At 41.3% G+C, this 26935-nt stretch overlaps 2 protein-coding genes across 3 annotated transcripts in view; one reads left to right on the forward strand and one right to left on the reverse strand.

Moving 5' to 3' along the window:
- The window catches only part of MTMR10 (myotubularin related protein 10), a 79388-nt gene extending 55358 nt beyond the window's left edge, over nucleotides 1–24030 (forward strand). Inside the window, exons 10-16 of the mRNA XM_056569823.1 lie at nucleotides 138–268; nucleotides 7134–7203; nucleotides 10954–11024; nucleotides 16177–16346; nucleotides 19163–19333; nucleotides 22122–22304; nucleotides 23416–24030. Coding sequence (XP_056425798.1) covers nucleotides 138–268; nucleotides 7134–7203; nucleotides 10954–11024; nucleotides 16177–16346; nucleotides 19163–19333; nucleotides 22122–22304; nucleotides 23416–24018 — 1399 coding nt within the window. The 3' untranslated portion in view covers nucleotides 24019–24030. The remainder of the gene's footprint in view (nucleotides 1–137; nucleotides 269–7133; nucleotides 7204–10953; nucleotides 11025–16176; nucleotides 16347–19162; nucleotides 19334–22121; nucleotides 22305–23415) is intronic.
- An 81-nt stretch (nucleotides 24031–24111) lies between these two features.
- FAN1 (FANCD2 and FANCI associated nuclease 1) overlaps nucleotides 24112–26935 on the reverse strand; it is a 55323-nt gene continuing 52499 nt past the window's right edge. For both annotated transcript variants that reach the window (XM_056572538.1, XM_056572539.1), the window contains exon 14: nucleotides 24112–26477. In XM_056572538.1, coding sequence (XP_056428513.1) covers nucleotides 26340–26477 — 138 coding nt within the window. In that variant the 3' untranslated portion in view covers nucleotides 24112–26339. The remainder of the gene's footprint in view (nucleotides 26478–26935) is intronic.

Below are 26935 nucleotides of genomic sequence, written 5' to 3' on the forward strand. Positions count from 1 at the left end.
TTCTGGGAATTCTTATCCAGTAAGGGAGTCAGGTTACAGGGAACGAAATCATGCACCGAGGGAGTAATATAAATCCCCAGCTCATAGACTTTTCTAATATAATTATTTTTATAATATTTGTAACTTTCATTGCCTAGGATTTGTGGTGGAATCACTCGTAGTCACCCTTTAAGGAGCGATGTTTACAAATGTGACTTGGATCATGGTCTCCCAACTCTTCAGGATATTCAGACTGCTTTCTCAAAACTCAAGCAGTTGAGTGTGAATGGTGAGTGACTCTTATAATCTCTAATTGAAATGACACTTTCTACTGTTGCTACTGGATAGTCTTCTACTTCTGGCACTCTGTAATTTGCTACTGAGCTCAGGGTACATTCTACTATAAAATAATATTTGATCAGTTGACAGACTGCCAACAAGCACAAAGGGATTCATTTTTCCATTCACTGCTCTGATCTCGCTACAAGCAGAAGCAAATCAGCAAATAAAGCATAATACCTTTCCTTAATACATTAACTTGGGTACTTCCAAAGCTATGTATGACAGAAAAATGTGTTATGTTACTTTGTGATATGACTAGACTGTGTGATTTCCTGTTTTGTTTAGATTTATCGATTGTTCTTAGCTTTAAAGGGTTATTCCAGTGTGGCCACAAAAATGTATACGGTATATTGTTGGGGCTGTTGAGAATCAAAGAGAGACACCTAGGAGCAGAACCTACCTGCTCAGCCAATCAGTGGCCAATACAGTGTCCTATCTTGGCCAGTGATCAGCTAAGTGGGCAGGTCCTGTTCAAAGCTCTCATCTTGAAAGAAAGCATAAGAGATGAGCAGTAGGGGACCAGAAGGAGCAAGATTGGAGCTGAAGCATGACCTAAAATAGATAAGGATAGCATATAATACAAGCAAATATAACAAATTCTAATATATCTTTTGCAGCACACACAAGTCTTCAACCCCAAAGAAACAGCCTACGACTTAAGGTCATATTATGTGGAACTCTGTAATCTAAAAAAAAATATTTCACTGGTTTCAGACCCAGAAGTAACTACTAAAATCCATACATTAAAAAGTAATAAAACCCCTTGACCTGACAGCCTAAGCAGTGAGTACTTGAAAACCTTTTCTGTTATCTTGACCTAGTACCTCATTGCCCTTCTCAACCTAGCTGCAACTAAAGGTGCTCATTTAAGAAAATGTCATCTTTCTCCACCTATCAGGCCCCTTTTTCCCCTACCTTTTTATCTGTTCACTCATAAGTCTCTACAGGAGAGAGACCAAGAACTTTCATCTTCACTGAGAAACAAGGTTACGCTGCCCATAGAACTCTATTGGGGGAAGGGGGAGTGCAGAGAGACAGACATGCTGTTTTTTGTATGTCACAGGTATCTGCTGCCATTTCACAGCCCAAACATAGTCAGCATGTTACTACATTTGAGCACATTTTCACTTCCATTCGCTAATTTAAGGGGACACAATAGCGCAGCATACCATACTTTTCTTTAAGTATCGTTAAATTAGCAAATGCTAGAGGAAAGTGGCCCGAACGTAGGGGGACTATATTTGGGTTACAGAAATCACTGGTGCACACTGTTGTATGTCACAGTATACATCAACACCCTATCCTTGCGGGAAGCTGAAAAATACCTGTGACCTAAAACCATAAATCTAGTGTGAGCCTAGACTTTCCTGTCTCACTCCAGTGCTGGATTTATAGCTCAGTTCTGCTCTATAATGTCCTCCATGCTGCTGCAGATTTTGATGGTTTGCTACAGAGATTTAGTGAAGCAGGATCTCTTGTTATTCCTGCATTCAGACTATGAAAAAAGCTGAGTTCCGGGGAAGTGGACATTTAAAGATGAAGCCTTCAGGGGTAAAACTGGTGCCATATTCAAGTAATATAATGACCACATAGAATGCTGCTCCTCATGTACACACATGAGAGATTATCCTGAAATGAGTGTTACACCTTAAGGTCTACTGGGCTATAACAAGGTGCAATTGTTTTCATGTATGTGGGGCTAGGGAATTGTGCATTTATGAAAAGTATGGAAGATTAGCTACAATATGCTTTGTGTTATCTCATAATGCCCTTCCCCAGCGGCTCTCAGCAGTGCCTTCTTGGAATCTACTGCATGCAAATGTTTGTAACTCTTCCTAAAAGCCTCTTTTATATACTGGCTTTGATGGTAGAGCAAACATTTATACAACATAATGTGCTTTATTATGGCGGCTGCATCGTTCAACTTTTGTGTTTTAGAGCAGAATGTGACCTCGAGTTGCTGCGGGTGACCTTTGCCTGGATGTATATTGATTGCAAGGCGTCACAGAGGGGTTGATTGTTTGTGTGTTATTGCTGTAAGGCCTCACAAGTGATTGTGCCAGGTTATTTTCACCAGGTCACTTAGCTCATCTATTCAGCTGGAATACTATACACAGGTTTGTTCAGCGTGACTTGTTTCATTGCACAGCAATGTGCTGAGTAGATGGAATCAGCCAGTAGAGGCCCCCGGGCAATCTGATCCTGTTGTAGAGCACATTCTGTTATAATACTCTAACTAAGGTCTACAATACGCTCGACCTACTGCTGTCCTATAGTAGCTGGCTTTAGATGCATAACACCTGTCTGGGAAGTGGAAGGCAGTGGCTTAGCAAGAAAGAAGAAGCAAGAAATGGGAAGTCAACAGAAAGGGAAGAACATATGGAGGAGGATGTGAAACATTGACCATATTAAATGCTCCTTTGCATTTGGCAGTAAAATATATATATATATATATATATATATATATATATAGATATATAGATATATATATATATATATATATATATATATATATATATATATATATATATATATATATATATATATAAATATTTTTTTTTTTTCTATTTAACCCGTGCCTATATTTTTTGCAGTAGTCACAAAGACAAAAACATGCATTAAAGAGTAGCTCCCACCAGCCTTTATTTTATTTTTTCTGTCCTTTTCTATTGCCCATCTATCCCTAACCCCCTCCTTGCCTTTACATTTTTATTTTTTTACTATCTGTGAAATGCCTTTTTGTCTACTTGGTAGTGTGTTCACTTACCAGACAGACTTCCCCAGCAGGTGCAACATCACGAATGCCTGCTGGGGTGGGGGCCGACTTCCGCCCTTAGCTCATCTATACAGGGTGCCTCCAGCTCTTTCACCACTACAACTCCCAGCTTGTCCTGGCATCTATTGGCTGTCAGGGCATGCTGGGAGTTGTAGTGGTGAAACAACTGGCGGCACCCTGTGTTGAAAACAAAAACTTTATGGCCATGGCCGCAGCGCTACCCCGAACCCTGCTCTCAGCCCCCCACCCCCGAACCCCACTATCATAACAAAGTGCAGGACAGTCCTGAGGCAGCAGCAGTGGCGTGTATATGCCGGGAGGCGGGGCCTGCGTGTGAGGCCAGGGAGCCAATTCGCGCATCCTCTGTTCTCAGTACTCGCTCCAGTCTGTCTGATTGACAGGCAGGGAGCGAGCACAGGCTGACTGAATTAGGACCACTAGTGGCCATTTTTTAAATGTAAATTAGTAACATACATAGTAACATAAGGTTGAAAAAAGACCAGAGTCCATCAAGTTCAACCTATAACCCTAATAAGTCCCTATTGAGTTGAGTTGATCCAGAGGAAGGCAAAAAACCCTCATTCTAGAGGTAAAAATTCCTTCCCGACTCCAAATATGGCATCAGAATAAATCCCTGGATCAACGTTCTGTCCCTATAAATCCAATATACATAACCAGCAATGTTATTACTCTCCAGAAATGCATCCAGACCCCTTTTGATTTCTTTTACAGAGTTCACCATGACCACCTCCTCCGGGAGAGAATTCCACAGTCTCACTGCTCTTACAGTAAAGAACCCCCATCTGTGCTGGTGTAGAAACCTTCTTTCCTCTAAACATAGAGGATGCCCCTTTGTTATAGATACAGTCATGGGTATAAATAGATCATGGGAGAGATCTCTGTACTGTCCCCTGATATATTTATACATAGTTATAATGTCTCCCCTAAGCCTTCTTTTTTCTAAACTAAATAACCCTAATTCTGATAATCTTTCTGGGTACTGTAGTCCTCCCATTCCCCGTATTACTCTGGTTGCCCGTCTTTGAACCTTCTCCGGCTCCACTATATCTTTCTTGTACACTGGTGCCCAGTACTGTAGTGTAAATGACACTATTTTAATGATAAAAAAAATAATGAACGTATATTAGAGATATGTTGTAGTACATAAGTACTACAACATATCAAAAAAAGTTTGGTGACAGTGGCCGTTTAAATATCCGGTGCAGGCATATTCATGTCTAGAGGCCAGGCTAATCCGCAGCTTTCACATAATTCTTGACCAAAATAGGATTCATATTATAGGTGGTTGTCACTTTAAATGGCTGTAAATGTCATTATAATTACACAACAGGGAATGAGGAACGCGTTCATTCTTGACTGCACTTCATGCGAAAATATATAGGTAGGATGTAATCACATAGGTGTTTGGTGAGGGCAGGAATAATATTTAATGGGGTTATCTGGGATTTAACTACAGGCTGTAACTGGCGTAAAATGGTGAAAACCACTACTAAATGGAATACCACTGCTCTGGTGCCCCCCTCTGTGATGACTAGCATACATTGTTGATGTGAAGCTGCCTTGTGGGGGAACACCGTAGCATCAGCAGATGAAGGGGGGGGGGGGGAGTTTCTTCTTTTTTAGTCCAGTTACATTTATATTTTTAGTTTATTATATTTTATTTCTGGAAAACCCCTTTTAATCAAATTAAAGGGGTTTTTCCGTTTCAACAAAAAAGTTATTCATTGTATGATGGAAAGTTATGCAACTTTGTGCATCAATTCCTCTTTGTAATAACTTGTTGAACTTTTAGTTGTTCAATGAGACCATTCATGGTTTACCATTAGAGCAGTGTTTCCCAACCAGAGTGCCTCCAGCTGTTGCAAAACTACAACTTCCAGCATGCCCGGACAGCCTTTGGCTGTCCGGGAATGCTGGGAGTTGTAGTTTCGCAACAGCTGGAAGCAACCTGGTTGGGAAACACTGCTTTAGAGGATAAAAATCTATCCTAGTCATGCAGTTATTAGGTTTTCAGGGGGTTGTAAAATTAAACCACTGCATTTTTGACATGAGGCCCTTCCATGGCTTCATGCAGCCATTTGTATTGTGCAGATCTCTTGGAAACTATGACGGCATAATCTCAGGTCAGCATAAGCACTGATATTAAAAGGGAACCTGTCTATTTTTTTGCTGCTCAAGCTATGGGCAGCATGAAAACGGGAAAGGCTGCCTTATTGCCACAGTCACACAATTAGCTCGTTTTCAGAGGAATCCAAGTTTAAAGGGAACCTGTCACATTAAAAGTGGAGTCCAATCTGCTGAGCAGATTCATGAATAGTTTTGTGAGGAAATTTCAGCATCACTTCTAATTTATTCATGTAAATAAAAAGTAGTCATGTGGGCGGTCTTACACAGTCATTGACAGCTCTTCATAAATACACACTCTATCATTTTAGTAAGACTACCAATTTGACTACTTAGCATAAAATCTTCAGACAATTCATGAATAAATTACATGTTAACCTGGAACCTATCTCACATTACTATATTACTATATTATATTACTATATTACTCACATTCATCTGCCCAGCTCTTCCCGTTCTATCATATGCTGCCTGCCGATTGGGCTGAAGTGACAGGGTCCCTTTTTAAAGCTGGTTATGAACAGGCTTAGTCACTGGGGTTGTCTCAGCCACCACCTTCTTGTCCCGCTGGGCTTAAAGGGGTACTCCACCCCTAGACATCTTATCCCCTATCTAATGATAGGGGATAAGATGTCTGATCGCGGGGGTCCTGCCGCTGGGGATCCCCGTGATTTCTCCTGCAGCTCCCCTATCATCTGCAGCACCTCTTTCTGTATGGGTAGTAATCTATCAATTAAAGGGGTACTCCTCCCCTAGACATCTTATCCCCTATCCAAGGATAGGGGATAAGATGTCTGATCGCAGGGGGTCCGCCGCTGGGGATCCCCGCGATCTCTCCTGCAGCCCCTAGTCATCTGCAGCACGGAGCCAGTTTGCTCCATTCCTGATGACTCACAATACAGGGGCTGGCGGTTCGTGACGTGACGGCCCTGTCTCCTCGTCATGTCACGCCCCGCCCCTTAATGCAAGTCTATGGGAGGGACGTGCCAGTGGCCATGCCCCCTCCCATAGACTTGCATCAAGGGGGTGGGGCGTGACGTCACAAACCGCCGGTCCCTGTATTGGGATTCATCAGGCACAGAGCAAACTTTGGCTCTGTGCTGCAGATGACTAGGGGCTGCAGGAGAGATCGCAGGGATCCCCAGCGGCGGGACCCCCGCGATCAGACATCTTATCCCCTATCCTTGGATAGGGGATAAGATGTCTAGGGTAGGAGTATCCCTTTAATTGATAGATTACTACTTATACAGAAAGAGGGAAAAATCAATCCATCCTTCTGGGTGGGGGTGACTCAGAACCTCATTCTTGGGCCAGTTTAAAAATAATGATTCCTTTTGAAGCACAGCAGCATTTCAGAGCGGCCCATAGCGATTTTATTATGAGGCAGCCTGTCCTTGTTTCTCGCAGCTGTGGTTTAGGCAGCATAAAACTAATGATGGGTTTTCTTTTAATAAATACAAATAACCACATAGACTACCTCTGCAGATGTAGTGGACAGCTTGTGACTGTGAGAATATTGTAGTAATTTACAGGCCTCTATATTGTCAATCACCTGGTTAATGAACATTATAATGCATACATATATATATATATATATATATATATATATATATATATATATATATATATTTTTTTTTTTTTTAAGTCCGCTTCTTATACAGTTTATTTTTCTTTTTTTATTGTTCTATTGCCTCTGCCATAATTATATGTAGGAAAGTACTGAAAAGGGTAGAAAATATGCATGCACTTATTTTATCCAGCTACTTTGTGACCTTTACACCAGCCATTAGACGTATTGGAGTGTGGTTGGGGTGGACTGATCTTTCCTTTGGACTGTAACTGCTCTATATTTGAATAGTGATGAAATATCTTTCATTTTTATTTTCTGTAGAACTATTTGATGAAACAGAAGATCGATGGCTTTCGTCCCTTGAAAGCACACGCTGGCTGGAGTATGTCAGGTACATCTTCACTTATTTTGACATGACTTTTGCTGACTTGCACGTTGAAGAGAACCAACTAGACACAGAATGAAAGGGCTAGCAACAAAGTGTTTAATGTGGGAAGACTAAAATAGACATCCTTAAAGGTTAATTGTAGGCTGCATGGACATAACTACTGCTATAGCAAGCTATGTAATTGCTATGGGGCCCAGCAGCATCAGGAGACTACAACCACTTGGAAAGGGGGTTGTTTACTTATTGCTCTCACCCTTGGAGCTACCACTTCTCAAGGACTCGGGCTGGTTCATACACATGGTGAGCATTAGGTTACATGATAGCTCTGTAAGGACCCATTCACATGACATTTCAGGTCTCTCTGTATACCAGTATACATCAAATATATGACTATGAACCTGTATTTAGCTCCTTTCAGGTCAGATCAACTACACTTTGAAAGCAACCAATCACAGCTCAGCTTTAAAATTTTGAGAGCAGAATACAAAATAAATGCTTAGTTGTGATCAGCTGCTATAGGCAAGAAAGACATTTAGGAGGTTTTTAGCTGGCTTTTATTATTTCAATGACTGCAAAACAACAAAACTAAAAAGGTTGTATTCACACGTACAGTATTCTGCCCAGATTTGATGCACAGGATTTAAATTTGCAGATTTCAGTGTAAACTAAATGACTGAACACAGCTTTAAATAGGTAGCTTTATATCCTGCGCATCAAATATGCACAGGATACTGTGTGTGAATAGACCCTAAGGGTCTGATCACATGTGCAGTATTCTGTGCAGATTTGATGCGCAGGATTTGAAGCTGTGTTCATTCATTTAGTTTACATTGAAATCTGCAGCAGAAAATCCTGTGCATCAAATCTGTACAGAATACTGTACATGTGAATAGACCAGTTAAGTTAATCTGTCACCTAGAAATTGCATATGCATCTACTAGTTTTATACAGCTATGATTGATCTTGGAGTATTGGTACCTGTATATAGCACGTCTGTAGCTGCAATAGGGCATAAAATGCTATTTACTGCCAGCTCAAGTAGGCTTGGCCGGTGTAGTGAAAAATCCTGTGATTTGAAAAGTGCTGAGTCACCTAAGGATGCTTGATTGACTGACACGCGCAAACCCTCCCTCTACCATTGGTTCTTGGGGGGGGGGCGCATATCATGTGACCACCTACAGTCATGGCTGTAAATGTTGGCACCCCTGAATTTTTTTGGGGAAAATTAAGTATTTCTCACAGAAAAGCATTGCAGTAACACATGTTTTGCTATAAAAAGCAAATTGGACATAATGTCACACCAAACTCCAAAAATGGTCTGGACAAAATTGGCACCTTTCAAAATTGTGGAAAAATAAGATGGTTTATTGTAGGTGATGCTCCTTTAAACTCACCTGGGGCAAGTAGCAGGGGTGGGCAATATTAAAAATCACACCTGAAAGCTGATAAAAAGGAGAGAAGTTCACTTAGTCTTTGCATTGTGTGTCTGTGTTTGCCACACTAAGCATTGACAACAGAAAGAGCAGAAGAGCACCGTCTGAGGACTTGAAACCAAAATTGTAGAAAAATATCAACAATCTCAAGGTTAAAAGTCCATCTCCAGAGATCTACATTTGCCTTTGTCCACAGTGCGCAACATTATCAAAACGTTTGCAACCCATGGCTCTGTAGCTAATCTCCCTGGGCGTGGGCAATGTGTTGGTTGATGGAATAAACACTATCCACATTTTTCACCAATCTTGGAGCACTGCAGTGATCTTTCTAATTTGTATCTTTCATCTGGAATTCCACTCTGATTTGCACCCAGCCGCATTGTATCTCTATTGGAGTGCTGCTACCTTCTTCCCTTTGTGGGCATGGACGGAAGAGAAAAAATGATGAAAGGTGTAAACGCAGGATAGTCCGGATGGTGGATAGGCAGCCCCAAACAAGATATTCAAGCTGTCCAGCAGGCTCAGGGGGCATCAGTGTCAGTGCAACATTTAAATGAAATAAAATGCTATGGCAGGAGGACCCCACTGCTGACACAGAGATAAAAAGCAAGACTACATTTTGCCAAATTGAACTTGAGTAAGCCAAAATCCTTCTGGGAAAATGTCTTGTGGACAGATGAGACAAAGATAGAGCTTTTTGGTAAAGCATATCATTCTACTGTTTACCGAAAACGGAATGAGGCCTACAAAGAAATTAACACAGTACCCACAGTGAAATATGGTGGAGGTTCAATGATGTTTTGGGGTTGTTATTTTTTTGCCTCTGGCACTGGGTGCCTTGAATGTGTGCAAGGCATCATTAAATCTGTGGATTACCAACGGATTTTGGGTCGCACTGTACAGCCCAGTGTCAGAAAGCTGGGTTCGCGTCCGAGATCTTGGGTCTTCCAGCAGGACAATGGGGGACATGTATCAAAGATTTTACCCCTGTTTTGTGTGTATTTTTTTGCGCAAAATTTAGCGCAAGCCCTTTTTTGCGCACGTTTTGGTAGAACATGTCCTCCAGATGTGGCCGACTCGGGGTACCTTGGAGTGACATCTATAGTACGCATGGATTTATTAACTGCATACTTTTCCTTTTTACACCAAAAATTTTGCCGCAAGAGCTGTTCTTTTTTTTGTGCAAATATAAGCCATCTTGGACTTAACGTAGCAAGATGCTCTAAATCATCGATTCTATTTTCCAAAGAGTGGATTGAGGAGATTACATATTTACCCGCAATTTATGAAGCTCATTGCTCTTGATTGATAAATTTAGCGCTTCTGCACATAATTTAGAATTCAGGAAAAGGGGTAAACTGCTTCTACCATACACAAATAATGATACATGTCCCCCAATGACCCCAAACATACGTAAAAAAGCACCCGGAAATGGATGGTAACTAAGCGCTGGAGAGTTCTGAAGTGGCCAGCAATGAGTCCAGATCTAAATTCCATTGAACACCTGTGGAGAGATCTTAAAATTGCTGTTGGTAAAAGGCTACCTTCCAATAAGAGACCTGGAGCAGTTTGCAAAGGAAGAGTGGTCCAACATTGCGGCTGAGGGGTGTAAGAAGCTTATTGATGGTTATAAGAAGCCACTGATTTCAGTTACTTTTTCCAAAGGGTGTGCAACCAAATATTAAGTTAGGGGTGCCAATAATTTTGTACAGCCCATTTTTGGAGTTTGATGTGACATTATGTCCAATTAGCTTTTCTTTCCCCTCCCTTTTTTGGTTTAGTTCCAATACACACAAAGGGAATAAACATGTGTATAGCAAAACATGTGTTACTGTGATCCTTTTCTGTGAGAAATACTTCATTTTCTTGAAAATTTCAGGGGTGCCAACATTTACGGCCATGAATGTATACTGTGTTGTAACAGTTTTCTTCAGTGTATTTTAGGCTCCCACAGCGGGAGGATGTCTCCAGCTGTGAGAGCACAAGTGCTGCGGCTGACCGTTAATTCATTCCCCGATTCCTTTGGACTGCCACACCTCTTCCTGCTCCCTCTGCCTGCCCTGTCTGCTTTCCCCTTGTATGGTGGATTCTCCAAGCCCTGGTAACTTGTCACGCATGCACCATGCAGCAGAATTGTGCTGCATTTGCACTTAGATTGATTTAATTGCTCTAGTTTCAGAGACTCATTGTTCCTGCTATTGTAGATATAATACAATGCTATTAAAAATGAAATCCACTTATTGCCCTATGCTAAATTACATTTTTGTTAAATAACGTAAATATCTTAGCTAAATGCCTGGCTCCTTTTTCTTTTTAACAGAACAATTTTGAAGCAAGCTATAGATCTTGTCTATGTCATGGATTCCAAGCGTCTCTCAGTTGTCATACAAGGTGAATAATTCTAATTGTATCTTTTACTTTGTGTTTCACGTTTTATGTGCCAAGTTCTTCCCATTCGAGTTGGAAAATCCATTGTGCCAGATTCTTCTTTTATCCTTCTGTCTTTACCCCTTTATCTAATGTCCATGACCAGCCTTACTCTGGAATTTGTACATCAGTAGAGTAGTACAGAACCATTCTGTATTTGTGTCCATTAGTATTTGGCCTAAAACATGTTTAGATGTTGTGGACACAAATACAGCAAGACCTTTAAAGAGTACCTGTCATCAAACCATATTTTCTAAACTAACTCAGATTATATTCCCTAACTACATCTAACACCCCTCCTGCTCTTTTTTTTTTCCTAAGTTTTAAAAAGCTCTGTATCATCCCTTTCCCCTTGATCACATTGTGTGAGCTCCCGGAAGGAGAAAGTGGGCGTTCCCCAGCAGGCACAATGTCACTGAAGCCTGTGAGAGCTCTGCATCTCCATTCCCTGCACATCCTTCCTGAGTTTGGTCTCCTGTCAGGCCGGGTGGAGAACAAACTAACTGTTTGACTTGCACAGGGAACAGAACAGAGCCACCTAGTAGACGTTTTTTCATTCACAAAAACATATAAAGGTTGAAAGTTTTAACAGCAAGAAAATAGCAAAGTAACAATAAATTTAAAGTTTAGTTTGACAGGTACTCTTTAACAATTGCACAAGTAGAATTAGTCTTTAATATAAATGCTGAATTTGCCCATAAACTGTGAAGCTTATTTCATGAAGGCTTCATATGCTGTACAGCCAATACCAGTACAAAATAGGAAGTTCAGAGATGTGGAATAAGGGTTGCCAGACTGTATATATGGAATGTGGTCAAGTTTTTACACAACTATATGATATGGTTGAAAAATAGCCAACTTGTTAGAGAAACACTTTGTTTTAAGCAATGGTCCAATCCACTGGGGAGATGTTCCCATATTAGAAATGCTTGATCAGAGGGGTTTGTTTCATTTTTGGATTAAACGGCTAGATTTTGAATTAACTAAATTTTAGGGTATGTTCACACATCCAGGCTCTTCTGCATATTATTTGCTACTGCTTTTGCTACCCATAGCAAAATCGACTAAAGAAAATATGCAGCAGATCCTGTACGTGTGAACGTACCCATAAATGGCTTGTCCCACCATTACACCTTATTCCCTGATAAGTGTATAATTAAGGGTGGCCAAGCATATGAGCCTCTGCTCCATGTTCTTGTTTATGGGAGCCACTGAAGATAGCGTTATACATAGTTTTGTTTCAACCAGAGATTCAGAATGTCATTCTTAAGATTGTGGGGGTCCCAGAAGTCAAACCCCCCAGCAGTCATATAGTTAATCCCTATTCTGTAGATAAGTTGTAATGGTGGGACAACTCCTGTAACTCCTCAAAGTTGCCTTCTTAGAGGGATTGTCTTGTTTGGGATACCCCTTTTGAAATGAATTGGAGCTGAGCCACAGTAAGGCTGCATTCACATCATGGTTAGTCACTACGGATGCCGGACCCTTACAGCTTCTCATTCACTTTAATGAGCTGACCAGAGTCAGATAGTGACTCCGGTTGGCTCATTTTTGCCCTGTATCCAGTTTTGTGACCGGACCTAAAACCGTAGTATAACACAGTTTTTAGTCCGGTCACAAAACTGGATATGGGGCAAAAATGAGCCGACTGGAGTCACTATCTGACTCTGGTCGACTCATTAAAGCGAATGGGTTTCGGTGCGGGTCCGGTTGGGATACGGGAGCCCCTGGTTTTGAAATTAACCAGCTGGATCTGGCAGCCGTAGCAACCAAACGTAATGTGAATGCAGCCTAACCCAGCATGCCTACTACACAGTGCATATATAGTATATAATATAATATAGTAATGGATATTAATGTCCTGATGATAAATAGGCCATTAATAAAAAAAAGTCTTTTAGTACAGTATATATGTCATGTATAAGAGGCAAATGTTTTTTTCTTCCAGTGAGTGGAGAATATTTTATATTGCAATGAAGGGAATTTAGACTTCTGTGCTGAATACAAGGGATTTCCCTCTTAGACAAGCTGATGGTCTTTGTGACTCATTCCTCCCGATGCCAAGTCAGCTGATCAGAGGCTTGTCCAGCTGTTGAGTCAGAAAATTACTATTTTGGTGAAAGTGTTTTGCATCTCTGGCCAAGTACTAAATTCCAACTTCCTTTCAAGCTGTTATGTCTGTCCCATCCCTCTTAAAAAATAAGACGCACAGTTCCAAAATGTATTCCATCCCTTGGTTACCGATGTGCTCACTCAGAAGGGTGTGCCCTATGGGTATTTTTAACATTTGCATTTTTACAGCTAAATACGCACAGTACTTATGTAGTGTCAGTAAATTAGATCTTTACTCATAAATTCTCTAACATTCTTCCCATTGTGGATATTGTGTAATACCTCCCTACCCATGAATGTGTCTGGGGTCAGCACTTACACTTTATTGTACATTTATAGCAGCTGCCATTAGTCACTGTATATAAAACGTGTGTGTGTTCTGTAAGCTTACATTATAGCAAATGCTTATCTTAAGTGACTGAATTGAAGATGGTTGTCTAGAAACTGAAATAAGATACAGTAGAAAGTTTGCTTATACTTTTATTATTATATATAGTCTGCAAAGTCTAAAGAATTTTAGGACATTTGACGGTTCCGTCCCCCACATATCTACAGAGGAACAAAAAAGTATTTAGCCAGTCAACAATTGTGCAAGTTCTCCCACTTAGAAAGATGAAAGAGGCCTGTAATTGTCATCATAGGTATACTTTGAGAGATTGAATGAGAAAAAAATCCATAAAATCACATTGTCTGATTTTTAAATAATGAATTTGCAAATTATGGTGGAAAAGAAGTATTAGGTCAATAACAAAAGTTCATCTCAATACTTTGTTATATACCCTTTGTTGGCAATGACAGAGGTCAAACGTTTTCTGTAAGTCTTCACAAGGTTTTCACACACTGTTGCTGGTATTTTGGCCCATTCCTCCATGCAGATCTCCTCTAGAGCAGTGATGTTTTGGGGCTGTCATTGGGCAACACATACTTTCAACTCCCTCCAAAGGTTTTCTATGGGGTTGAGATCTGGTGACTGGCTAAGCCACTCCAGGACCTTGAAATTGTTCTTATGAAGCCACTCCTTCCAGGACACTCCGGGTGGTGTGTTTGGGATTGTCATGTTGAAAGACCCAGCCACGTTTTCATCTTCAGTGCCCTTGCTGATGGGAGGTTTTCGCTCAAAATCTCACGATACATGACCCCATTCATTCTTGCCTTTACACGGATCAGTAGTCCTTGTCCCTTAGCAGAAAAACAGCCCCAAAGCATGATGTTTCCACCCCCATGCTTCACAGTAGGTATGGTGTTCTTTGGATGCAACTCGGCATTCTTTCTCCTCCAAACACGACGAGTTGAGTTTTTACCAAAAAGTTCTACTTTGGTTTTATCTTACTATATGACATTCTCCCAATACTCTTCTGGATCATCCAAATGCTCTCTAGCAAACTTCAGACGTGCCACTGGCTTAAGCAGGGGGACATGTCTGGCACTGCATGATTTGAGTCCCTGGCGGCGTAGTGTGTTACTGATGGTAGTCTTTGTTACTTTGGTCCCAGCTATCTGCAGGTCATTTACTAGGTCTCCACGTGTGGTTCTTGGATTTTTTTTTTCTCACTGTTCTTGTGATCATTTTGACACCACGGGGTGAGATCTTGCGTGGAGCCCCATATCGAGGGAGATTATCCGTCATCTTGTATGTCTTCCATTTTCTAATAATTGCTCCCACAGTTGATTTCTTCACACCAAGCTGCTTGCCTATTGCAGATTCAGCCTTCCCAGCCTGGTGCAGGTCTACAATTTTGTTTCTGGTGTCATTCGACAGCTCTTTGGTCTTGGCCATAGTGGAGTTTGGAGTGTGACTGTTTGAACTTTTTGTCAGTATAAAAGACACCTGTCCACAACCTCAAACAGATGCCATTAATACAGGTAACGAGTGGAGGACAGAGGAGACTCTTAAAGAAGTTACAGGTCTGTGAGAGCCAGAAATCTTGCTTGTTTGTAGGTGACCAAATACTTATTTTCTACCATCATTTGCTAATAAATTCTTTAAAAATTTGACAACGTGATTTTATGGATTTTTTTCTCTCATGATGTCTCTCATAGTTGAGGTATACCTATGCCTAACATCTGGAGATACCTCTCATCTTTTTTAGTGGGAGAACTTGCACAATTGGTGGCTGACTAAATACTTTTTTGCCCCACTGTAAACCTTAGAAAGTTTAGGGTTTATAATGTTCCTGCTGTCCCTGTCTTTATATAATACAAATCTATTGCTTTCAGTTTAAAGCCGCAGTGACAATTGACTGATCAATGTGGGTTTGACTCTTTGCTAGCCTTGAAAGCAAGGACAGCTAGAGTCCGCCAGAAAGGGATGCTCTTTCAGATTGGTTCCTAGTTCTGGCTCAGATGGGGTTTTAAGTGGTGAACCCTCTTCTTTTGATGTAGAGCAAAAGAAAAAAAAGACTCGGCGACTCACCATTCTGCGAAGACTTCTGTTTATTCCAAGAGGAGGTCACGTGTAAACACGGCTGGGGAGGGTGGGGAACGAGGCAGGGGGTGCTGGTAGGACAGCGCGGTTTGTTGCCGGTCTGGCACTTCCTCAAGCTACATGCACCCTAGTAGTGTGCATGCAGCTTGAGGAAGTGCCAGACCGGAACGAAACCGCGCTGTCCTACCCGCACACCCTGTCTCGTTCCCCACCCTCCCCAGCCGTGTTTACACGTGACCTCCTCTTGGAATAAAGAGAAGTCTTCGCAGAATGGTGAGTCGCCGAGTTTTTTCTTCTTTTGCTCTACATTGAATGGATTAATTTACTCGCAGCACCACCTGTATCTGCTATTGATTACTCCGGTTTGCAGATGTTTGCCGCCTACACCGTGGCTTAGAATACACGGTAGTGCCAGATATTTACATCCCTTTTTGTTTTTCCTCTTCCTTTGTTGTCTAATGCCCTGACCTGGTGTATAGGCAGGTGTGATCTCCTAGTTTACCTACATAAATAATTGTAAATCCTTTTGTACAGCATTTTTGTGGTGGATTAATACAAATATTCTCCTTGTTTCTGTAGAGGAGGAAGGCCGGGATCTCAGCTGTCTTGTGGCCTCTCTTGTTCAGTTGATGTTGGACCCGTACTTCCGGACCATTGTTGGATTTCAGAGTCTGATCCAGAAGGAGTGGGTTATGGCTGGATATCCATTTCTTGATAGGTGCAACCACTTGAGAAAATCTGAGAAAGAGGTAAAGTACCAATGTGCTATGGAAATATTCAGACCTCTTTTCTGATATATTGGTTGTCCTATGTTGTATATACATAGGCCCAGATTTATAAAACTGTGTGAGAGAAGAAATAGTGATTTTTCCACAAGAACCAATCACAAATCAGGTTTCGCTTTACCACAGCTTGTTAGCTGAGCTGTGATTGGTTGTGGGGGAAAATCCCTCTATTTTTTTTCTCATAGTTTGATAAATCTGGGCCATTATGTGTGAGGCATGACACATTAGACTGTGCCGAAATGAGAAACTCTAATGTTCTCATGGGACCTGTACTATAGCCTGAGGCTGTATTCACCATATGCTACAGTACTTGGAATGTACATCTGACTGGTTAACTGAACACTAAAAGTTTCTCACATACCCTAGACCAGTGGTCTTCAACCTGCGGACCTCCAGATGTTGCAAAACTACAACTCCCAGCATGCCCGGACAGCCGTTGGCTGTCCGGGCATGCTGAGAGTTGTAGTTTTGCAACATCTGGAGGTCCGCAGGTTGAAGACCACTGTCCTAGACTATGAAGTTGTGACACATTGAAGTGTTAGTGTGCACTTTGTGACCATAGCAGATCTGATGGTAGCAGTCATGTTGTTCACCTTTTTTACCCGTGTGACCTTCACCAGCTTATCCTTTGCTGCAGGTGCTGAACAGTAGCTGGATGTCCTCACCACATGCCCAGATACTGTAGATTCCCTGGTCTCTATTAATAATGCCCATTGCATTTCTTTACTACGTGTCATAAACTAATGCCAAGCATAATGGAATCTTTGTGCTATCTGTGTACTTCTGAATTATTTAGTGTTGAGTTTCTGAGCACACCAGATCAATGCAATGTTCTTCTCGGGCCTCTGCTTCCTTATCCATGAGCCTACTGTGTTCTGTATACAAGCTCTTCTCCCAGAACCTTCTCTGGAATTCACAGGCATTTGTTACAGCGGCTTTATTCCTGCTCACTATTACTTACACATTTCTATAAATATTTAGTTTGGTTTAGTCCTGTGCCCTGTGTATTGGCATCGCTGTGTGCATAAGGCTCACATGGCATGTAACTGTTGTGATGAGGTGCTGTACTTCATGGAACATTATACTTGGTGTAAATGCATAAAACTAGTGAATATTGATAGCACTGTGCATTACACTTGTGACCGCTTGTAGTCCATACATTAAATACTTAGTGTAAATAAAAAACTAGTGAATAGTGATAGAACAAGTGTAATTCACAGTGCCATCACTATTCACCAGTTTTTTTGCATACTAAGTATATTGTATGGACTAAGAACGTTCACAAGTGTAATGCACAGTGCTTAGTCCATAAATTATACTTATTGTAAATGCAAAAAAAAAAACAAACTGGTAAATAGTGGTAGCACTTTGCATTACGATCGCTCTTAGTCCAAATTAGAAAATGTAGTGAGAAAGGTATATAAAACGGTGTACTCCACAAAGCTGGGGCAATTTGTACCAAAGAAAACTGGTGCACTGGCATACGTGATTTTTGCCAAATTTTTTATGTTTTAGACACTGGGCATGGCCTTGCTTGATAGTGGTGTGACATAAGTGTGGTGTAGAATTTTGGTATAAAGTAAGCAAATTGGTATAAAATTACACTGGATTGTTTAGGGTGCCTAAAGATGTGCCAGATTTTCAAATGAAATAGTTGGAAATTTGGTGCATTCTTAGACTGCCTTGTCTACTTTTGCACTAAGAAATAGACAGTTTTATTTATCGGTCCTACACTTTTTTTTTTTTGCATGTGTATTTTGTTTAAATTTTGTTAAAATTTTGTAGAAGACAAATCCGAAAAATAAACTTAAAGGCGATATCCGGTGAAAGTTAACTTATCCCCTATCCACAGGAGCTGATCACAAGTAGCTGATCACAGGATTACCGGGACGGGACACAGCGCTTGCCCTATTCATTTCTATGGGAGTGCTGAAAAGACCCAAGTACAGCTCTCGTGCCTCATCGGCGCTCCATAGTAATTTAATGGAATGCGTGCCGTCTACCGGTAGACTACACGTGCTCCTCACTGAGAGTGCCGGGTCCCGCCCTGAAGATTGCTGTGGGCCCAGCGGTTGGACCCCCCTGATCAGCTACTTAATGCCCTATCCTGTAGATAGGCAAAAATTAACTTATTCCCTGAGTACATCTTTAATAAGGCGGTAACGCTAGAATGGTTCCTTACTTTTCCTCCTGTGATTCAGGACTGTCTAAGATCCACTTGTTTTTTTAAAGCAAAAGATTGGATGAACTGTTCTCCTTATCCAGTTTTTGAGAACATTGCAGAGGGAAAGTGGAGTGCAAAGAGAATGGACATGTCAGTTTAAGGTTGTATGTTGTTTATGTAGCTTGTTCTGTTTTTCATGGCCTTGATCCCTACCCACTGTACCATCACGTGCCCTTAGACAACTGTCCTACTCTAGTAGTAATGCTTTTAGGAGAGAATACCTCTTTACATATGGCATACCAGGAATTTTTTTCTCTTTCGCTTTGCGTGGAAAAAGATTTATATGCTACTGTATAAAATCAGAGGCATAGGGGGGTACAATAAAGCACTTTTTAGGAGACTTTTTATATGTGTAATATGTGCATGAGGCAATAATATTACTTATAGTGATTTCCTAAGGCCGGATACTGGATGAAATCTCTGAGCCCATCACTCTTCTGTCTCTCTAGATCAGTCTACTCAGTGTTTGGCTGCCTGGTTTAGCAGCATAGATGTGTACTGCTTTATGTCACAGCCAGTAATGTCATATTCTCAGACATCTGTTTCTCTCCCCTAGTGTCCCCTGTTTGTTCTGTTCCTGGACTGTGTGTGGCAGCTCCTGGAGCAATACCCGGCAGCTTTCCAGTTCACCGAGACCTATTTAACTGTGTTACAAGACAGCACCTGCATCTCACTCTTTGGGACATTTTTGTTTAACTGTCCTCACCAGCGCGTTCAGCAGAGTACTGTAAGTATATAATAGACCTGGAAAGTCTCTTATGTTGTTTGATTCAGTGTGATGTTAACAAAACCTAAGAAATAGACAGGCTTGTGCTGGGCATAGTATTCTGGAGGTGAGGACGCCAGCTTACATTTTAGTATGTGTAATCTACCCTTTTCTAAAGTGGAAAGATATGTTTAGAAATAAGAAACTTGCAAGAGGAGGTATTGTGTAAGTAAAAAAAAAATTTATTAACCAAAAAAAAAATAGAAAAATCCCTGCACCACACCAACCGCTAATAGGTGGTGCTCAAAGTGTAACGTATTCATCTGTTCGGCCACACAAATCATCATCCGAGGTCCACTGCCTCTTGACAAAGCCACGGTGCTGTGGTGAAACATGTACAGATTCACCACAATATAACCTTAGATAGAGGCAGAAGGTCAGTATAAGTGCCATAAGTGCATTAAATCGATACAGAGACAGAGCATCAGATTTAAGAGTGTGTAGGTTTAAAGTGCAGCTGTCACCTCCATACAAGGTACGGAGGTGCAGGCACCATCAGTTAGGGCATCAGGAGATGCAAGGTAGGAAGGTATTTTTACTTTGCCCATAGTTTGTGAACTTACATTCAGGCTGTCTGGTAATTATGTTAAATAGTTGGAGGGACAGACAGTCTCTAACAGCGGCACGTCTCCTTCCAGCATGATTGACAGACAGGGCTCCAAGCTGAGAGCGGGAGGAAGGCAGAGGGAGGAGGCTTACCGCTGTGAGAGTCTGTCAGCCCCTTTGAATGAACATGTTCATTTCGGCAGATAAAGTTCTGCAATGTGAATGGGTCAATGGAAGACCTATTCATACGACTGTTTAGGTTAGGGTGCAGTGGAATCTCTGAGCCCAAATCTGTGTGCAAAAATTCCATAGTGTAAACATACTCTAAGACAGAGTTCGCTAATACATAGCATCACATGCCCAATACCCTTACATTAATGTGTGCTATTTAGTAGGATCATGCACATTTTTCATAAAATTGTATAGGTCAAAGTCTGCCAGGTGTATGTAAACTGAAGAGCACAATTGTATTTGTATTTACCTTAAAAAGTATCTGTCATTTGGAAAAACTTTTCACATGTCCCAGTGCATGTCAAAAGTTTGATCGGTGGGGGGTCTGACCTCCACCAATCAGGAGAATGAGCAGGAAGAAGGCTGCACTGCCATGCACTCCTCTCCCTGCTCTGTCACGTGATACTTTCTAAGCGCGTGTCTCAATTATGTGACACAGCCGGGAGACAACGTGCCGAGTGCGAACTTCTCCCAGCTCATTCTCCTGATTAGCGGTGGTCTGAACACTTGGACTCCTGCCAATCCAAACTTTTGACGTGTCGTTTTTCCAAATGACAGTGGCCATTGAAAAGGAATTTCTACCCTTAGTATAAATACAGGGCTATTGACATTTTTTAGATTTGTTTGATGACGGTTTTTTAGAAATGAGCGAAGTTACAGTGATTCGATTTGTCACAAACTTCTCGGCTCGGCGGTTGCTGACTTTATCCTGAATAAATTAGTTCAGCTTTCAGGTGCTCCGGTGGGCTGGAAAAGGTGGATACAGTCTTAGGAGAGAGTCTCCAGCCCACCGGAGCACCTGAAAGCTGAACTCATTTAGGCTGGGTCCACACTACGTTTTGTCCCATACGGGAGCGCATACGGCAGGAGGGAGCTAAAAGCTCGCGCTCCCGTATGTAACCGTATGCGCTCCCGTATGTCATTCATTTCAATGAGCCGACCGGAGTGAAACGTTCGGTCCGGTCGGCTCATTTTTGCGCCGTATGCGCTTTTACAACCGGACCTAAAACCGTGGTCAACCACGGTTTTAGGTCCGGTTGTAAAAGCGCATACGGCGCAAAAATGAGCCGACCGAACGTTTCACTCCGGTCGGCTCATTGAAATGAATGACATACGGGAGCGCATACGGTTACATACGGGAGCGCGAGCTTTTAGCTCCCTCCTGCCGTATGCGCTCCCGTATGGGACAAAACGTAGTGTGGACCCAGCCTTATGCAGGATAAAGTCAGCAACCGCCAAGCACAGAGGTGTTTGATGAATCGAATCACTGTAACTTCCCTCATCTCTAACTGTTTTAACAAATATTATAAAGAGGTGCAGCCACATTAGTTTTCACTTTTTTTTTTTTTTGGCTTCACAAAAACCTGGGATGGGAAATCATTTTGTTAGTGTTTAGTCAAAGTAGTGATTTATCAGGAAGTTGATTCATAAGTGATACCAACATGGCTGTGAGTCCTGGCGTCACTTCTGCAAAAATGCCTCTATTAAACAGTAAATTGTGAATATCTCTGTAAGTCATTATTACTAATGTGAGCTAGTGTGTGTGTGTGTGTGTGTGTGTGTGTGTGTGTGTGTGTGTGTGTGTATATATGTAGTCAGAGGTACGGTGTCCACTAAGTCCCAAACTTAGTTGACACTATACCTCTAACCACCATCTTGATATTTTACATAACCCTCTCTTCTATTGCTAGTATCTGCTGCTTAAAGGGGTACTCCGGTGAGCTGGCGCTGGGAGCTTGTGATGTCATAGCCACACCCCCTTAATGTAAGTCTATGGGAGGGGGCGTGACTGCTCCCATACAGTATGTTTCAAATGCTGAGCAGCGAAGTACCCCTTTAATACAACTGCATTATAGGCCTTTTTTTGTATTTTTCCACAAAACAGAGACATGACTTTTTAGCAGGAATTTCTTCTCTAGAGTTTTCCATTCTGCTCTGTTACATTTCACTGTTATTTTCTTCTCTTCCTTAGGAATTTGCAATTGGTAAAAATATTCAGCTAGGGGATGAAAAAGGACTTAAATTTCCATCTGTGTGGAATTGGTCACTGCAGTTTTCATTGAAGGATCGAGCACTATTTAATAATCCCTTGTATATTGGAAAGAGTGTGCCCAGTGTTCAGAATGGGATTACAAAGAGCTTCAAGAGGACAAAGGTAAAGTGAAGATCAATGCCATAGTTGGTAAAGTAAAAACCTGTTATTACTCTGCCCAAAACCACAGACGGGGATATTAATCAATATGGTTGGGATCGAAATACTATATTTATAAAAGGTAGAAAACACACAAAAAAATAGCCAGCTCAACTACCAAATACACAAGTGCATGCCGCTGTGGCAAATAACATATTCATGCTTCAGGCTGTACTCACATCTGTATAAGAGGCTACTTTGCAGATTTTATAGTTTTTATGGGAAAATATTGCTGCATGCATCATTAGTTTTCTTACCAAGACAATGAAACCCCCCCCCCCCCCCCCCTCATAAGTGTGACAAATTCGGGTATGATCAGAGTCTTATCTCTTTCACATTTTAACCCCTTATTGACCACTGATACGGTGGTCATTAAAGTGAGTCTAGCCGGCTGGGTTTTCACAGAAGTGCAAGAATAAGCTTGTGCAGTTCTCCCATATAGGAACTATGGAAGCTCAGCCATCAGTATGATAGCCAGGCTCCTGCTGTTAATAACAGGGATAGAAACGCCTCCACTCTGGGTAGTTTAACCCGTCACTTGCCACAGTCAAATCATGAAGAGTCGCGCTTACCTGTAGCAGCCCCTGCTCCTGCGATCCTCTTCTCCAGTTTACGTGGCAGCTGGGGGACTTGTGAAGGCCCCCAGGCTTGCCATGGGTGTCTGTGTACCCAGCTGTGTGGCATGGCCAGGTATATTGCCTGTCAACGTTTGCTGACTGGGTGAATACACTGCACAAGAGAACTAGTGCAGGGTATTTATACCAGGTGTGGAGAAATGAACATCACGGGTCCATGTTGGTGTTGTGCAGTGTCTCTCCTGCCCCATCAGCACAGTGCCACGTGCGCCATATGCACATTGCAGCAGAATTTCCAAGCTGAATAATTCAGTGGAATTCCGCTCAGAAATTCCACCGTGTGTACATGGCCTTTATTTTCCTGGAAATGCATTGAATCTATTACAGCTTAGACATGGCTCCTCTCCAAAATAAGTTTTATATGTTGGAATATCTATCTCTCAAGCCGCAAGCGCCTAGATGGCCAATGTGACCATTATTTCTCTTTACTCTATTTACAGAAAAACTATAGTTCTACGTTACGGGGAATACCTCCTTCTTTAAAGAATGGGATTATCCCTCAACCAGAGTTAATGCCACGTAGGAACTCTCTTATACTGAGATTACGACCTGAATTAGTCCATCAGGCTCCAGAAATCCAGAACAATGGGCTACAGCAGTATCTCAGTAACTTTTTTTCTAAACCAGTGGACTTGCATGGAGTGATCTTACCGAGGCTGAATGGCCCCTACATTAAACTGTGGAAACTCTTATACCTTCGATGGATTCCTGAGGCACAGATTAACCACGGTGGCTCAATCACTGCCTTCCACAAAATTTCCCTGTTGGCTGATGAGATTGAAATGCTGCAAACAAGTCTTCGTCAGTACCGGAGCTTCCCATTGTCGCAGGCCACATCCCCCGAAAGTGAACAAAGCAGAATGTTTTTCAGAGCTGATGACTTACAAAGCAGTTATGAGAGCTTGGACTTCCTTTCCTCTTCTTTCCCTTTTTCACCAGTTGGGAACCTTTGTCGCCGGAGTATACTAGGCACACCAATAAGCAAATTTCTAAACGGTGCCAAAATTTGGTTATCCACCGAAACACTTGCCAATGAGGACTGATGGTTGTTTAAAGGGTAGCAGATTGATGTGGACAGTGGTATTTCAAATGATAGTCTGAAGTGCTGCAATTCGTATCTTTAGCCGTACACTGACTTTTATTGCACAAATTCTAAAATGACAAATTTCATATTTACGCACAGTATTTCCATGGGAAAGCCATATAACTAACCAAAACATCTAACAGCTCAGTTTCTTACAGTTCTACTTATTTGCCTAGGTTATGTTTGTATAGGAGCTTAGGGATCAGATCACTAATTTCAGTTTGTATTTTTAGAGATTTCTTGCTGTAGGAATATCAGCACCAGGTTACATGTGTCTGTTTCATGATTCTTTATTTCCTTTTTTAGGGAGCTAAGAGGAAGACACTTGATGTAAAGAAATACTTCATGAGAATGTTTGTGTGTTCTTCTTTAGGGAAGCTAATGTGATTGCAGAAGGAATAGTGCAGATAATCTTACTTTCTCCAAAAGATTTTTGCCCCACTGCCATCAGTTTCTGTGGATATGTTACACGTTGCATCCGATTCAGGAGTAAAATGAACATGATGTGCACTGTTAATTGTAGATAAATCTTAAGTTACAGAATTCTAGTTATAGAAGTGCCTTTACATTTGTAAATGGAAAGTTGTATATAGTTCAGAATATTAGTTAACAGGAGTTTAATTCTGGTACTCTCTGCATTGACTGCTTACTAAAGAATAGATGTGACTTATTTAAAATGCTGGTAGAAATTGATTATTTTTTTTTTATTAAAGACTTTGATTTGATCAATGGCAACTTGGTATGAATGAATGTCATTTACTCGTATTGTGTGTGAACTGTAATTCTTCCCAGAAATAATTCATGCTTTTTTAGACACCCTTTGGTCCTGTGCAAATTACAATAATCCCTTAATTTTACAGCAGTACACACGTCACTATGTAGATCCAGCTAACCCTAGGAAGAGCAACACATTCAGAACTGAATACCATAAACACACTTGTAAATACCATAAGGCTGACACAACTTTGTTTGTGCCTAAAAGAAAGCGGGACTTATAACCATATGGATATATTCTGTGTGAAGGTTTGGAGCCTAGGTGGCTTCCTCCCACCTGACAGCCATTTTGATAGACATAACTTCCAGTGATGCAGGCATGGCCACTGCTGTGGGGCCCATTCCCACAGAGACCTAAATGACTATGGCCAATGGAAAAGGATGTGGAAAACTGAAGGCAGCCCCACACCTTGCAGATTTGTTGTGGAATCTGCACTGAAATTCACAGCAAACTACAGTAGAATGTTAGTAAATAGATTAAAAACATTCTACAGCAGATACATTCTTTACCAAAAACAACTGTATCAGAATGTAAAATAGGCCAATATTGGTACAGATTTTTAGGCTGTAAACCTAGTTTAATAATCTGCTTGCTCACACTCCTAACATCCGTAGAGGATTATAATTCAACCATTCTGAGTGCAACCTGCATTACTATGATTTAGGGCTAAATAAGGTTATATCCAATATGGCTGAAATATCAACATGACTAGAGAGCTGAACATATTACATTGTTGTGGGGACAAGGTGGTGTCACCATAACTCTTGTTCTCCACACTGAGGAAAGGATTAGGCCGGGTGCAAGCTGAGAATCTCCGACCATTCCGAGTGCGGTCAGTGCCGACTGATCGTGTGGACATTGCCATCTTTATAGACTGCAATGTCTGCTGAGCAAATTCTGGCTGGAGAATAAACAAGTTCATTCTTTTGGCAGTTGAATCTGCGTTCTGCTGCTGAAATTCTGCAGTGCGCACTGTACAGCGGGATCCTATTTCGCTTCACCTTAGCAGAATTCTGGCACAAGATGAGGCCTAGACTGTAAAGAAGCTTCAGATTAAATGTGACATCCCCAGGGAAGTTGAGATGTGAAGTGCTGAAGAATGTGGCTTTAGAAAAGGCAGTGTATTGCCTGTGGTGAGAACCATTTAAAAGGACAAATGCTTATTTCAGAGGTCTTCTGCTCCCATAATAATCAGCAGGGTCACCACTTCTTTGGCTTGTGTGCATTTGCCAGTGGAAATTGTGGGTTACTGTCTGCCAGGTAGCAAAGGAACTTTTTACTTGTTTCACTGGCCTTCTGTGAGAAAGGACAAACGGCATGATTGACTGAACACTGTTTGCTCGAAGTAATGAGGTCTATGTCTTCCTCCTTTTAGACACACAGCCAAAATACGCTCTACACTTTGTCTAGAGTCGACTCATGACACGAGTGAGGAAGTTATGTTGTTGAAATTTATTTTGGTAAGAAAAGTGGCAGGTATTGTACACTTTAATATAGTAGGGTTTTCAGTTTAGTCTGTTACTCTTTGCTCCTATGGAAATAACATGGCACACTTCTACATCTGCTCCCATCTTCCTCAGTTCGTGCAACCAAACCATTTGTTTTTGTGACAGGCGATCATTGGGTCCCTTTACCTCAACCAGCTGTAAGACAAGGAGAAGTTAATGATTATGCTGCATCCAAAGTCTGAAGGAACATCATATAGAAGTCATAACATTTTATGTATCAGTTCCTCACACAGCTGCCCAGCTTGTTATGCTGAATTTATATTTATCAATTGATGACAAAGTTGTTCACCAATCTGGGGTAGGAAGACATCTTTTTGGAACTGACAATAACCCCTCTACAATATCTTCTGCAATGTGTGTGTATGTGCTATGTGTTTCAGCAGAAGTGGCCAAAATCATAAAAAAAAAAAAACAACAAAGCTAGCATTTAGTAATTATAAAACAACCCAGAGCAATTAAGATAGGGAAATCTACAAGACTAGGCAGCAAGAGGCCAAGCAAGTTATAAGAAGAAAAACTAGATCAGTCTGTGAAAAAAGGGGATAAGACATTCTTCAGATATATAAATGAAAAAAGGAAATTAAAGGAATAAC

The sequence above is a fragment of the Hyla sarda genome, chromosome 4, assembly GCF_029499605.1.
Source record: "Hyla sarda isolate aHylSar1 chromosome 4, aHylSar1.hap1, whole genome shotgun sequence".
NCBI lineage: Eukaryota > Metazoa > Chordata > Amphibia > Anura > Hylidae > Hyla > Hyla sarda.